This window comes from Natator depressus, chromosome 2 (assembly GCF_965152275.1).
Source record: "Natator depressus isolate rNatDep1 chromosome 2, rNatDep2.hap1, whole genome shotgun sequence".
NCBI lineage: Eukaryota > Metazoa > Chordata > Testudines > Cheloniidae > Natator > Natator depressus.
In genome coordinates, this window is record NC_134235.1 from 198,782,389 (window position 1) to 198,799,077 (window position 16,689).

Genomic DNA, 16,689 nt, shown 5'->3' on the forward strand with positions numbered 1-16,689 from the left:
TTCCCCCCCGTTATATGTGCTTGCAATTGACTGCCAGCCCCAAATAGGAGGACAGTTTTCAAAATGTGATCCTAAAATTATAAATATACGTTCGTTTTAAAGCACAATGTTTTAAAATTAGTTTTCCTTAACTTATCTTCCAAGCCCTGAGCCCCTAAGCGTTTGTTTTTCTATAATAATTTACACAACAAATATTTGATTTTAGTAATTATTGTCCTGAGTTTTCAAGTTCAGCTCTTGTGTTGTTTTTCACTATTAGAATAAAGGTGTTACAGGCAGCTACCAATTTAATGAAACAGTGTTTGGAATAGCCATATTGTCATAGGCCCATATAAAAGTAATACATGCACAGTGAGTCAATAGTTACTATTCATTTACATATATTTAATTTAAAACCAACATATCCAAAGCACTTTTTCAGTTATTTTGATGTATTACAAAACTAAAGGGTCAGTATTCATAATAAAAAGACTTACCCATCCTTGCCAAAACTGATCTCCATCTTCCCAAATATGCCTGTCATTTAATCAACCTATCATAACTTAGCCTTCCCTGCCATAGCATCTTATAGATCTCAACTAGTATTTTCAGGAAAAGCTTTGGAAAATAGAGTGCTCAGAAGCCAACTAATCAATACCATGGATCCTTCACAGCCGCCCTCCCTTTTAAGCCAGGGGCCTGTTACCTAGAGCACCTGCATCAGTCATCATAACCCTGGTGATACCACATGAAGGGGAGAGGCAGTTTCTTAGCTAGCTGAATATATTTGTGATGGTATCATTTATATTGTCAGTTTCTTCATAACACTCGGTAGATGGGCATCTTAAGTAACTAACAGTATGCAAATATTATGACAATCCATCTTAATCAGCAAGTGTATTTAAATGGAAATGAAGATTTGGGGAAATTCAGAGTATCACAGAATAATTCCTGAAATTAGTTGAGAAATTGGGGTGGGTTCAGCAAAGAACCATAAGAATGATTTAAAAGGATTAGAAAACATGCTTTATTGTGGTAGACTCAGAACTCAATCTGTTTAGCTTAACAAAGCAAAGGTTAAGGGATGACTTGATTACAGTGTGTAAGTATCTACATGGGGAACAAATATATAATCATGGAATCCTCAATCTAGCTAAGAAAGGTATAACGTGATCCAATGACTGGGAGTTGAAGCTAGCCAAATTCAGACTCTAAATAAGATGAAAATTTTTAATAGTGAGAATAATTCACTACTTGAACAGTTTACCAGTGGTCATGGTGGATTCTCCATCCCTGACCATTTATAAATCAAATTGGATGTTTTTCTGAAAGAGATGCTCTAGGAATTAGTTGGGGGAAGTTCTATGGCCTGTGTGATACAGCAGGTCAGACTACATCAGGGGTCGGCAACCTTTCAGAAGTGGTGTGCAGAGTCTTCGTTTATTCACTCTAATTTAAAGTTTTGCGTGCCAGTAATACATTTTAATGTTTTTAGAAGGTCTCTTTCTATAAGTCTATAATAAAAACTAAACTATTGTTGTATGTAAAGTAAATAAGGTTTTTAAAATGTTTAAGAAGCTTCATTTAAAATTAAATTAAAATGCAGAGCCCCCCGGACCGGTGGCCAGGACCCGGGCAGTGTGAGTGCCACTGAAAATCAGCTGGCGTGCCGCCTTTGGCACGCGTGCCATAGGTTGCCTACCCCTGGACTAGAGGATCACAATCATCCCTTCTGGCCTTGGAATCTGTTATTTGAATGCTGCTGTACAAACCATGGTGTGCTTATAGTCAAGTGATATCAAAGCAAGAGTATGGTAGTGTTCCAATAGTAAAAAATTAAGCAACACAATTACTGTGCCATAATTAATTTACTTGTCCTTTATATTTCTGTAAAGCAGTATAATACAATTTCCACAAAAAAATCTTGGTGAGCTAATGGCTAGTCAAAAGAAACATTATATATGCTGATAACTTCATGATCCCAAACATTTTTTAAAATGTCCTTGATTTTTCTGACTGCTGGGTACCCAGGCACCTTAATTCTGCCCATATAGAGATATCCTGGCAAAAAAAAAGCAGTACTGAGGGGGTATTAAATGTAGACACGTGTTTGGGGACATGGGATTATTGGGGAAGAATTGGAGAGGACATAAATAGGTAGGGCAGAAGTTCTTTTACTGTACTCCTCTGGCATTGGTTAGGGATTCATTACCACAGTGAAGCCCCATCCTCTAATAGGTGAGGTTTCCCTATGGTGAATAGAAGGACAGGGGAGAAAAAGACTGGACACAAATTATTTTTGTGTATTTTAATGCCAAACAACAAACTGATTTTTAAAGACTGAATCTTCTTCTTCTTTGAGCAGAAGAAAATAACAGTGGTACAGGCAAGCGCAAACCTGATAATGTTTGATTTTTTTTTTTTTAAATAAGAGGAAGAGGAAAATGAAGCACCTTGTAGCTCTTAATTACCTGGTACCAATAAAACCTACTGCACATGAACTTGTTGGGGCTGTTTCTTTCAAATGACTAGTTGACTTATATTTCAAAAGTCATCTAAAACTACTGACCCTGTCCTAAAGAATAACAATATTAGCTATACAATGATACAATAAACCATATTTAACAATATTAGAATGAGGTGATTATGGTTCTTCTTGCGTGCAATCTGACAATTCAATTAATCACTTCTATTTTGTGAAGTAGTTTATCAAAAAGCACCACTTAGAACAGTTTCTCTCTAATGAAAACTTCTCCACATCGTAATTAATGTATTTGACTAAAATGTACAAAACAGAAACTGAGAGTTGTATAAAATGGATTGTGAACTTTTTAATATATGCAAGAATGACTACTTCTATATCATGTCTAGTGTAGTGTGATAAAATTATTGTGTAGGCTATTTTGATGTGAATTCAGATATACTATTGGTATGATGACATTATTAAATTCAGCATAGTAAATATTAATGTATTAACCATGACAATCTGTACAACTCTTAACTTGACTGTATTATAGAATATTTCTGTCATCCCATTTTTAACTGGCAGGAAACTTTAGATGTCAAAAGAAATTTCAGGATACCTGTTAACCTTTTCAGTCAGTATTTTATGGATAGTTAGGTTTGGAGATTTGAGGTGGAGTTTTGTTCTTTTAATCTTTTTAAGGAGCAACATTTACCAAAATGTGTCTGCAGTTTCCTTTATTTTCAGGATCCCAAAATGAATGGATCTTCCTATCCCATGACTCCAAAAACTTAACTTGTCTCCATTCTCCATACATGCATAAATATTATATTACTTTTATTGTAATGAGCAGATATGTGGATCTCAGAAAGTGCCTATTCCAGTCCTTAGGAGCCTTTTTCAAATTTTTTACGTACCACATTGTATACAGAACACAATAAAATCATCATCTTTGCTCTCCAGATAGCAAAAATAAGCCAAGTAGCACCTTAAAAATATTTCACCTTCCCCATATATATGCAGGGGTGAAAATAACTTAAGGGACTTACTGATATACAGGGCCAGAGTCCTGAGCGGGAGGGTTGGGGGAATCAACTGGAAAGGGCAGGGCCTCAATCAGACGGGTGGGTCCTTTAAGTCCCCAGGCCTTTTAAATCACCGCTGGAGCCCTGGCTGCCACTGCTACCCCGGGTTTCCGGCAGCAGGGCAATTTAAAGGGTGTGGGCCTCCCAGCTGCCACTACCGCAGAGGAGTCCCTGGCCCTTTAAATCGCCGCCAGAGCCCCGGGGCTCGTGACCGCTACCCCAGGGCTCCGGAGCCCAGGGCCCTTTTAAATTGCCGCCCCAGAGAAGCTGCCCCATGCTGGTACGGTCGACTATGTACCAGCTCATCTTGGTACGCCATACCGGACCAGACCAGCTTACTTTCACCTTTGTATATATGGCATGTGTGTATGAATGCACATACACACAGAAAGAACAAATAATGTTGTTGTGTGGAATATGGTTTTATTGGTGTCAGCTTAAAATAGCTGCATTACTCAAAAAGCCATGAGTGAGCTATGCAGGTTGTCCAAATGAGTGTCAATAAAACCATAATGTGGTGGCTTTTCTGTATATAAAAATGTTATATTTTAAATCTGATAACTTGGGACATTGACAGGGTTAGAAGCAAGTCTAGTGGTGTGTTCCATTTGTAAGCTTGGATCTCCCCTTTCTACTGCTGTAAAACTTCTATTTCCTAGCCGTGTAAGGTTTTGAGATACCAGGTAATAAATCTGTCATGGGTAAAGGGCTGAAGATTGCCTGACTTACATCTCACTGTTTAATTACTTTACTTTTGAAAACAAGGGTTCAGGGGGAAAAAATAGGTGACTAAATTGAAACGCAAATTGAAATTATGTGGTTAAGCAATGTTGTTTATGAAAGATGTGGCATTTACACAGGTTAGAAATTTGAACATTAGCAGGGTATTTTTTCTGTCTGGAATATTGATAAAGGCTGGTTTGGTATGCTTTGATCTACCTGTTAATAATAGGATATATTGTAAAAACGTTAGTGAAAAAGAGTGTCAGCTAGTTAGGACAAGGAGCTAAAATATGTGTGATCAAAATTTTCTTTAATTGAAGTCAAAGATATTATTTATAAATCTGAATTAACATTTTTACCATTTCTTTCTTCTTCTCCAGAGAGAGAGAGCATAATGTGCAATAGTACGTAATATAGACCACAATGTAAAATACTTTTCTAGCATTTGAAACTCCCACTCGCCATAGGGATGCAGGGTTGACATGTAAGGAAATTGGAGTTGGTCATTATTTCGAGTTGGTATGAGTTTAGGGAGTTGTCCTTGTCTTTACACAGTGAATTGAATTCTTAAATTTTTGGGGGGCATTTTATTTGCTTCAGGAAAAATATTTCCTTGATTTTTCCATTCAATCAATTGACATACAGTAGTAATTCATTGTACTTCTATAGCATTGTCTGTAGGCGATTCTCAAAGGTATTTTTATTTTTGACAAGCATTAATTAATAGAAGCCCACAGCATCCCTCTGAGAATGGTAAGTAGGTAGTTTACAGATAAGAAAGCTATAACACAGAGAGGGTTACAGCATATCACTACAAAACACATTGATAGAGTTCGTCTCTCGACCCCCAGTGTCATGCTGTGGTCAGTACAATGTTGTACCTCTTCTTTTGATGCAATGTTATATCTTAATATAGATACACTAACAAAATATATATTGGCTTATATTTTAATCCATTGACACTGAACTCATTTACAGTGAGCAGTGGGGTATGGTGTCCGATAATACTGTAAAATAATAATGCCCCACTGTTTTATAAATATTTGTTAAAATCTGTTGCAGGCTGATGCAGTGCATTTTGTGCCACAGTGGACAGTCATCACTGTACAACAGATACCTGCATTTCTTGTGATCAAGTCTTTGAGATGTCTATGAAAATTTATTGAAAATGTTGAGCTGTTGTTTATACCTTATTTGTCAAACACATAGCAAATATATAGCTTCTTGGATACATAACAAAGAAAAAGAGTGGCGAGGTTACATTTTCTGGGCACCTAAACTATTAGGTAGTCATTAATATGCACAGTCAAATTAATTATTGGTGCATAAAGGAAAGTGACAGCTGTGGAACTGAACAAACTGTGTTCTTTATCTACATTTTAGTTGTACTTCACTTCTGTTCCCAATCCACATTTTAGCTATGTATGTATCAATTTTTATTGAAGAGTTTCTTGTATTGCATTGGAGAAAGAAAAGGTAAAACCTTCACAGTGAATGTGGGATCAGATTCCCCAACTTTAATTATAGGCAAATGAAAAGGAAAAAATTAGCATTTTAATATCGAAATATCTTAGGCTTTAGGAGAATTATGATAAATCTAATGTTGCCTAGTGAATTAAATAAGGATATTACAACAAACTGTCTCCTTAGAAATATTTGTTTAAATAGAGGCTACGATACTTCATCTTTATCTTTTTTGGATAATTATTGCTATTTCAGGCTGTTTCTTGTTCCAGGTTTAAAATACCATTAGTTTTTCAAAAAATTATAATTGGCAGCATTTGTTTGCTATAAAACTACTGGATGGAAACAAAATTCCAGTTTGCTTGTGAGATAATTATTTTAGTGAGAGTTTTGTTCTATGTGAGATAATTACTTTGGTGAGAGTTTTGTTATGCATATACAGTTCACTATTGCTGTTTCTTTCTCACTTGGTTGCATTTAGGTTATCTAGTTTCAGTTGCAATCTATTAAGTTAAGTCTTTTTCAGTGGTTGAGGTTTTCCCACCTGTCTAACCTAAAACACCTGCAACATATGTTTGCATAACCCTGCAATGCTTTGCGTTTTGGGCCTTGAGAAATTCCCCCAGAGCTTTTTGCTTACAAACAGCTGAGCAATTCATTTCTCTAATGACGAGTGTTTTTCTCCTGGCATTGAGGCAATAATATGTTCACTAAAATAAGTCTCATTTTTCATCAGAGAGGCACATTAGACATCTTTTCACAGTGCTGTTTCATCTTCTGAACCTTCATTATCTGGAATATTTAAAAACAAAAGGAAGGAGAGGAAAAACTAAATCTTAAATTGTGTTCTATAGATTTCATCACCAGCACCTGCACACACATACTGGAAACCGCCACATGCTCACACAGTTAAAGCATTACGTTATGGGAGTAAATTAGCTTCCTTGATGTATGGCACAACCATCTTTCTATGACTTATATCACTCAAGCCTGCCCCACTATAAGATAGTTAACTACATAAATAATTTTATATAATTTTCTTGTTTGACTTTTTTTTTAATTACATGATTTGGATTTAGCAAAACGTCTTTACTTTTTTCCCTACAAGTACCTTAGTAAAGTCCAACTCAGGGAACCAGGCAGGCATGTCAGAATTTCTGTGACCACTGATGGTCACTCTAAGCAATCAAATGTTTCACTCAGTTTTACTCGAAATGCTATCCAAAGTTATAACAAAGAGTTTAAAGACATGGCACAGACCCTCCACTGGTGTAATTCACACCGTCTGAGCATCTGCCTGATTGGGTGAGATTCTCACTTCTGCTCCCTCTCCTTAACCAGCTAAAATGGCCAAAGGAAAGTAAAGGGTCTCTCAAAGCTCTGGATCTGATCTGGAACTGAGAAAGACAGCACGGATTGTTCTTGAGGACTCCCTTGCAAGCCCTGATGTTAATATATGCATGGAGTGGACCTGGGGGCAGAAGAGGTATGACTAGGGGGGCAGGACCCAGCCCATGATGCTGTGGAGTTTTTGGACAGCACTGCTTTCCCATAGGCAGGTTGCTATAATTTAGACAGCCCCTCAGGACTGTCTAATTATGCAGAGGGCTGTTGCAGCCCTCAGAGTGGCTTAGAATCAAGATGGCCCAAGGGTGACTCAAAGCCACAATAGTCACCCACTCCCTCTGGGCTGCGAGCTCTATGCTGTGCTGCTAAGAGATGCAGCACAGAATCCTCCACATGTACAGCCCTACTTTACATGCTGGTTACTATAGCTCTGCATAGTATTTGCCCCTTTTAAAATCTGTTAATTCAAAATTAAAGCTTTTGGTTGCCTAACATAGGCTATCCATTTATAAAGGAGAGAATTGAAAAGCAATTGAAAAACCCAGAGAAGATTGTTAAAAGAATGGTATTTACCATTCCTCTACAGGCAGACTATGGATTCCTAGACTCTTCTGGCTAATGTGACATCCCTAGAAGAAAAATCCATGGTAGTTCTGCATTTCACAGACCTATGTAGGAAGGAAGGGGAGGAATTAATTTGCTAATCTTCTTAATGCCCTTTTTATACTCTTTATCAAGGGCAATCGGCACATAATACGAAGGTTGGGATATGACAGATGTAAATTATTGATCAAAGTACTTACATTAGTTGAGAAATAAAGGTTTGAAAACTTTACTAACAAGTAATTAAATATGTAAATATAACTATACTTACTTGGAATCTACTTGGGAAAAAAATGAATGCTCTGGTCAATAAATCCGATTATCTTATTCTGTGTGGCCTGAATGCACAGTACATCTAGTACAGGGAATACACAAAGTTGGGTATGCCTACGAGAGAAATTAGTTTGAAATTGATAGAGAAAAAATTGCATTTTTCTAGGAGTATTTCTCATTATGAAACTTATGCAAGGGGTTTTTTTAATATGAAAAATAGAGAAGGTACTATCAATAAAACGTTATAAGTATCATAATCTTAATTTCTGTTACTGTCTGTTTGAAATGCAACTTTCAGAAATATTGACTATGTTTAGGATAGTAGTTTTCAGATATCTGCGTGTTAACATGTATGTCAGGTTTTAAAAATAATGGGATTTTCTTAAAGGATATCTTACAATGCTAAAAACCATTTCCAACCATAATCCTCTTGGTTTTTATTGCCTTACATTTTAAATACTGTTTTTTCAACATCATTTTTTCTGAGGATTGGTTCCCCCCGCCCCCCCTTCCATGTAATAGTACTTTAAACTGCCTCTCCCTTTCATACCAGTAAGCCTCACAGGAATTTAAACAGGCCCCACTGAAAGCAATACTTGAGCCTCATTGATGTGTTCAAGTTAGATCATTATTCCTATTAATGGCTTTAAGTGCTTAGATAGTAGATCAGCGTTTCATGTCTTGAATTGCTTGTCGTTTCTGCATAAATATGTATTTTAAGAAATTGCTCCACATGATCTCGTCCCCCACTTTCTTCCAGAAAAGAAAGTAGCATAATCCTTTCTTGATTTCTTGGAAGTTGGAAAAGAAAGCTTTTTTATTTTAGCAAAAATAAAGTGTATATCCAATTTCTGGAAACAAGTTGTAAAAACGTGTGATAGCCTTGTGAAAGTGAATTTTTCAATTGAATCTGGATCAACTGGAAATATGCCAGTAATTTTGTCATCCTCCTCTTCTTGTATGTTGCTTCAAATGGTCATCAACTCTCATAAAGAAAAATAGAAGTCTATTAAATTTGTAAGAGAAAAGTTACACTATTTGATTACTAGCATAGTAGTTATAGAACCATCAGTTATCCTCCTCATGTCAGTTCAGATTTGATTATCGTAGAAATGCATTGAATTACCAAACCAGAGCAATAGTAACTAAAGCTGATTCATTGTTATTGCTATCAGTTGACGAGGACTGACTTACAAGCCATATAATGGGATAGAGTTATGCAAATGTTGTTATAACAAGAGAAGAAAAATGTACGGTGACCATTACAGTGCAGGTGACAGAATAAATGGGAATTTTTTTTAATGCTGTCTGTTAGCCTCAAGTTTTTTATAACACTGCAAACTAGTATATATTTAAACAATGTTTAATGTATTCCTATAGGAGGCAAAAAGTAATTTAATACAAAGGTAAGCCTGACAGCATGAAAAAGTCAGGAAATTCTCACTGAAGGTTTCCATCACCAACTTTAACTTTGACCCCAGCAATCCTTCTGACCCTTTGATACCTATTGACTCTTCAACTTTAACTCTTCTTCCTTTGTCATATGCATTGTACAATATTCTGTTACTTGAAATGTAAACCCCACCTACTCCTAAAAACACGAGAAGGCTGGTCAAAAAGGAAGTGTTTTCAGAAATTCACGGGAGAGTGATGGAGCATGGGTTCCCCAGCCCATTACAACAGTGGGCAAGGAAAATGAATTTCCCACATGTGGAGGTGGGAGAGAATATAAGGGAGTTTCCCATTCCTTTGTGTACTCCCTGCACATCAAGATGAAAATGTAATGTACTTGTTAAAAAAAAAAATCAGAAAGCGCATTGCATTGCATTGATTAATAAATTGTATGTATTACTATAAAGACCAAAAGAGTTAGGTCAGTATATTTCAAATGAATGTATAAAAGCAAGAGGGGGAAAAAACAGTTTTAAAAGAGAGTAAGTTTGTAACACAAATCTTTCAACACGTATTTATTTGTATGAAATAGTGCAGTTTTATGCACTATATTTAGATTATTGCACAGAAAAAAATGATCACTTTAATGGATATTCTATTTTATGTTGTATTTTTTCCTCCTGCATTTTAACTTCCAATGAAATGGAAATGTATTACTTTAATTTATCCCTTTGATGAGTATTTATATAAAAGGGCTATGCTGTACTTCTGTTTAGTTGGATGCCTATTCAATTTATTTTTTTAATATGTATTTATATAGCACTTTATACCATCAATCATTATCCCTTTGAGCTAAATTAGTGTAAGTGGACTCCTTGGTACATAATTCTGTGGTATAGGTTCTTCAGAATTCCATAGAATATTAAGTCCAAAAATAGGTAATTTCAGTGCTATTTAAGACAAAATATGTCAATAAATTAGTTTATCTGAGGTGAAAATAGGGACTAACAGACAAACTCTGTTTTCAGCATTAATTGTGTAAAGGATAGTACTACAGGATTCCAGGCCTAGATTCTGAATACTATGAGGTTTCGGGGGGGGAAACGGTTCTGTGTGCCATCTAGTGGATATATTTGATTTGATCAGCAAAACATAATTCTTTGTTTAACTAAAATGTTCTAACAAGTGGGTACTTTAATTTTAAATTAGAAATTATAGCTAGTCCTTACTATTAATGTTTTATTTAATATGATCCCTTTATAGGCAGATGTTTTAGTGATACACTTTATAGTCAGAACTTGAGAAGGGACAAAACTAGCTTGGAACAGAACTTCCCCAGAAAGTTCAGATCCAGACTCGAACATTGTAGCTCAGTCCCCTTTCTATATGGATGAATATATGCTTAGTTATGGTATTTGTGGAAGAGTCTTAAAGTCATCAGATGAGAACAATGGAATCTAAAATATTTCAAAGCTGGCTTTCCTTTTTTATATATTGTTCCTACCTTTATGAATTATGGTCCTAGGAAAAAAGAAATGAGTTTTTAATCTATAATCCTTATTGATTAACTTTTATATTAAGATACTGATGCCTAATTTTTATTAAATATTTTCTAATTTAAACATTGTAACACTCTTTTCTGTAGAAAAATCCAAGACCAGTGACTTACCAATTCCAACAAAATTTAGATTATTACAAAGCACGTGGAGCAGACTTGATGAATAAAACCCGGTAAGACACTTTCATATATGTTGCATTTTAATTAACACCTTACCCAAAAATAGTGAATATTTTATAGATTGCTTTGATTCAAAACAGGAATTATACAAGCAGTATATGGAACACAAATGACTATTATCATAGTATTTTAGAAATGTAGGGCTGGAAGTGACCTCGAGTTATCAACTGTTCCAGCACCCTGTGCTGAGGCAGGATGATGTATATCTAAACTATCCCTGATGGATATGTCTAACCTGTTCTAAAAAGTTTTCAGTGACAGGGATTCCACAACCTCCAAGGAAGCCTGTTCCAGTTTTACTATCTTTATAGTTATATATAGTTTTTCCTAATATCTAACCTAAATTTCCCTTACTGCAGATTAAGCCCATTACTTCTTGTCCTACCAGCAATAGACATGGAGAACAATTGATCACTGTCTTCTTTATAACAGCCCTTAACATATTTGAAGACTGATATCAGGTCCCCCCCATAGTCTTCTCTTCTCAAGACTCAAAGTCCCCAATTTTTTTAACTTCTCCTAGGTCAGGTTTTCTAAACCTTTTATCATTTTTGTTGCTCTTCTCTACACTCTCTCCAATTTGTCCACATCTTTCTTAAAGTGCAGCTTCTGGAACTGCACACAGTACCGCATCTGAGGCCTCAGCAGTGCCAAGTAGAGTAGAACAATGATCTCTCATGTCTTACATACAACACTCCTGTTAATACACCCCAGAATGATGTTAGCCTTCCTTGCAACTGCTTCGTGTTATTGACTCGTGCAATTTGTGATTCCATATAACCCCTGGACTCTTTTCAGTAGTACTGCCTCCCCAGTTACTCCCCATTTTGTAGTTGTGCATTTGGGTTTTTTTCTTCGTAAGTATAGTACTTTGCACTTGTCTTCATTAATTATGTGAAATTAATTTTTTCATCTTTGCACAATCAATAATATTACAAAGAGTGCTATATTCTAGCTTGCATGCTCTCTCTCTCAGGCTAGGGTCTTGTCTACACTTGCAATAGCTTAAAACTGATTTACTTGAACTGGTGCAAACCACTGCGTGGACATTCTTCGATCAGTCTACCACAGCTTCTATCAACTGATCTTATTCCTTTTAAACTGATTGAAGAATGCCCACACAGCAGTTTGCAGCAGTTCAACTAAACCAGTTTTAAAACATATCCTTGGTGAAACCAGAGATCTAAATTCCATTACACTAGGCACTGTACAAGCACATAACATAAAGATGGTTTCTGCCTCAAAGCACTTAAAATCTAAGTATAGTGACCGAGTTTCAAAACAATCACCAGTCAAAGGATAGAGGGCCAAATCCTGCTTACATTACTTATGCTTTTATCTCATTGAAGTCAATGGGTCTACTTTCCTGATCAGGAAAAGCACAGTTTGTTCCTTAAAATACAAAGATGCATTTGTAATATCCATGTTTTTAGTGCTATGTAACCAAAAAGCTCTGTTTTATTAGAATAATCACTGTATGAGAAAACTACTACAAGTATAAAAATTCCAGGATGGGTTTAATATTTGTATTTTTTATCAGGCTTAAAATGAATTGATGCTATCCCATAGGTTGCAAACTTTGGATATTGAAATGGTGGTTATGGAATGTGCTGCCATGCCAGTGCTAATCTTATCATTGTAAAATGAATAAAAGGGACACCCATCCCATTTTTCACACACCTCTCCTATCTAATACAGTGCCAGCTTGCAATGTGCAAAGAATTTTAAATTTTGAGGGACGGGAAAAAAATGAAAAGTTTCTTTTTTGCTAGCTTCTCTCTGTGCCTTATGATGATATCAAGTGACAATGAGTGAAAAAGACAATGATATTACATCACAATGTGATTAGCAGCATTACGTTACTATGGCATAATGTTCTAGCTATTTGTCCTGTTAAGAAACTTAGAAAGATGGCTATCCAGAGGAGGATGTCCTGCCCCAGGAATCATGGTGTTCTTTTGTATTGGCCCAGCCTCATTCCTTGATCTGTGGGATCAATATTCTTGCTGCTCCTGCATCTTTGACTTGTAGCATGGGGACTTTGATTCTTTCTGGTGGACAGGGAAACCCCAAAATATAGTCTCCACCTGAGCTGTCCTATAGAAGATTCTACAACCTCTCTTCTGCTACCCTCCAAGTCTGCATTTTTCGTACAACTGTTTTAGGAGGCCCAACTGCAGCTTATTATATTCTCTCTCTCTCTCTCATTGTACTGCTCTTTCGTGGAACACCCAGGCACTCTTTTAACTCCTACTGCAAGACTTCTTGACCCAGTTTGCTTCTCAAGAGCTCCTTGGTCTCTTTTTCAAAATACAGGATCTGTAGGGTTTCTGTGTCCTACACACAATTGTGGTGTGCTGCAGCTGCTTTTTGTTGTGTCTCAGATGGGCCATGCTGCAGAAACATATTAAAGTATAATTGTGGAACTTATGAGCTAGTGGCTCTCCCTGCAGTTATCATGGAACTTGCATGATAGCAGTATTGCAGCTGCTGGCAAAGCTTTCTTCCCTACTTGAGGCTTCCTGGAAGGAGAGGATTCTAACTAGGGTTGTCAAGCGATTTCAAAATTAATCATGATTAATCACGCTGTTAAACAACAATAGAATACCATTTATTTTAAATATTTTTGGATGTTTACTACATTTTGAAATCTATTAATTTCAATTGCAATGCAGAATACAAAGTGTACAGTGCTCACTTTATATTTATTACAAATATTTGCACTGTAAAAAACAAAAAAAAATTTCAGTTCACCTTATACAAGTATTGTAGTGCAATCTCTTTATCATAAAAGTTGAACTTACAAATGTAGAATTATGTAAAAAAACCTGCATTCAAAAATAAAACAATGTAAATCTTTAGAACCAACAAGTCCACTCAGTCCTACTTCTTGGTCAGCCAATGACTCAGACAAGGTTGGTTACAATTTGCAAGAGAAAATGCTGCCTGCTTCTTGTTTACAGTGTCACTTGAAAGTGAGAACAGACGTTCACATGGCACTGCTGTAGCTGGCGTTGCAAGATATTTACACGCCAGATGCGCTAAAGATTCATGTGTCCCTTCATGCTTCAATCACCATTCCAGAGGACACGCTTCCATGCTGATAATGGATTCTGCTTGATAACAATCCAAAACAGTGCGGACTGATGCATGTTCATTTTCATCATCTGAGTCAGATACTACCAGCAGAAGGTTGATTTTCTTTTTGGTGGTTTGGATTCTGTAGTTTCCGCATCAGTGTGTTGCTCTTTTAAGACTTCTAAAAGGATGTTCCACACCTCGTCCCTTCTTCAGATTCTTAAACCTTGGGTCAAGTGCTGTAGTTATTTTTAGATATCTCACATCGATACATTTTGTCAAATCTGCTGTGAAAGTGTTCTTAAAACAAACACTTGCTGGGTCATTATCTGAGACTGCTATAACATGAAATATATGCAGAATGCAGGTAAAACAGAGCAGGAGACATACAGTTCTCCCCCCAAGGAGTACAGTCACTAATTTAATTGATTCATTTTTTTTTAATGAGCATCATGAGTATGGAAGCATGTCCTCTGGAATGGTGGCCGAAGCATTAAGGGGCATATGAATGTTTAGCATATATGGCATGTAAATACTTTGCAACACCGACTACAAAAGTGCCATGCAAATGCCTGTTTTCCATTTCAGGGGACATTGTAAATAAGAAGCAGGCAGCAGTATCCTCCCGTCAATGTAAACAAACTTGTTTGTCTTAGCAGTTGGCAGAATAAGAAGTAGGACTGAGTCGACTTGTAGGCTCTAAAGTTTTATACTGTTTTGTTTTTGTGTGCAGTTATGTAACAAAAAAAATCTACATTTGTAAGTGACACTTTCATGATAAAGAGATTGCACTTCAGTACTTGTATCAGGTGAACTGAAAAATACTATTTTTTTTGTTTATCATTTTTACAGTGCATGTCTTTGTAATCAAAAATAATAATATAAAGTGAGCAGTGTACACTTTGTATTCTGTGTTGTAATTGAAATCAATATTGAAAATGTAGAAAAACATCCAAAAATATTTAATACATTTCAGTTGGTATTCTATTGTTATAAGTACGATTAATTCATGATTAATTTTTTTAATCACAATTAATTTTTTTGAGTTAATCATGTGAGTTAACTGCGATTAATTGACAGCCCTAATCCTAACTATTACATGTGGCACTGGAGGATAGAGCGCTTTGATTCTGACACAGCGGCGAAATGAGGACAGACATATGGATGGATTTTAACTGGCAGGCCACAACATTTAATAAGTTTAAACATAGGGGAGAGTCAAAACCTGTCCATCACCTAGGGGTTACAGAGCTCCTACCATATAACCGGCAACTCTGGGTGGCTGTCCTCAGCCTAACCCCTAGGACTCTGCTCACCCCACAAGGGGGACAGAAGTTGCAGAAGGGTGGGGACCTTGGCTGGTGAGGGCCACAAGATCTCACCCAAAGCCCATCACCAAAATACCATGTCTTTTATCGTTTTAATGGCACTGGAAACTGGCCACAAGTTGCGACAAGTTAACTCAACCAGGTAGCTGAGTTGGGTACTAAGCACATTCTTCCTTAACCTACTGTGGCATGAAGGTGCTGCAAGGTCTGTGAAAAGCTCCCCAGACCTCTGCCAATTGTCCCTATTGGAGAAAAAATTCCTTCCTGACCCCCATGCAGGAAATGGGCTAGACCTGCAGCATCTGCCAAACTGTTCTCCCATTTTAAGTTCAGGGGTTACTGGGTGGGACTGCTGGAATAGAGCTGAGAAAGAGCATGGCCCATGCTCCAGGTGAAATCCTGGCACCTGGGGAAAGCTGACCAATGAGCAGCACTCCCTGCCCCACATCTGGCCTATGGATTCCAGTGACTCGCCTAGGGGACAAGCTACCTGGTTTCCATCATTGAGTCACCCTCCCTCGCTGCTGGGGCTATCCCCCTTCGCTGATGCCCCAGTCAAGTTCCTCCACCTGGTGAGGTGGGTGGATGGCATATGGAACTGGTATGAGCTCTTCATTAGGCTCAGCTTCTGCTACGTGTAGTTTAAATACATTTTAATTATTTAGGAAATAGATGAAGGGTCCATCCACTCCTCCCTGCCTTTCTTGCCTGTAGGCAAAGTGATCAAAGGATTCCCTGGATACCTTGCTAATGGCAAATATTATAATTTATTTCATACAGTGAGGTACTCTCTTATAACTATATAGAAATGGTGGAATACTCCTAGAATACTGCATCAGACCCTAGTGCCTCAGTATATCACAAAGATGTCAATACAATGGAGAGAGTTCATTGATAAGAGCAAAAATTAAGGAGTTGCCAGAATGACACATAATGGAAGTTTAAAACTACTAATCAAGACAGCTAAACTGCTGGTGGGAATATAGCTTCTTTGCAAGTATTTGAAGAGGATAAATACCAATGTGGTAGAGGAATTGTGAAGCATAGCTCAAGGAGGGAATAACTAGGAGGACTGGATTTCAACAAAGAAATATTTAGGCCCTATCATTTCAATAGTATTGTACTTTGATATACTCTCCCAAAGGAAGTGGTGGCCTCATTAAAAAATATACTGAACAAAGCACTGGAAAATATATCATTAGGGATTGGCTCTGC

At 36.9% G+C, this 16,689-nt stretch overlaps 1 protein-coding gene across 1 annotated transcript in view; it reads left to right on the forward strand.

The window, feature by feature from the left end:
- The window catches only part of TBC1D5 (TBC1 domain family member 5), a 469,719-nt gene that overhangs the window by 363,651 nt on the left and 89,379 nt on the right, over positions 1–16,689 (forward strand). Inside the window, exon 17 of the mRNA XM_074945686.1 lies at positions 10,976–11,061. Within this exon, the coding sequence (XP_074801787.1) occupies positions 10,976–11,061 (86 nt within the window). The remainder of the gene's footprint in view (positions 1–10,975; positions 11,062–16,689) is intronic.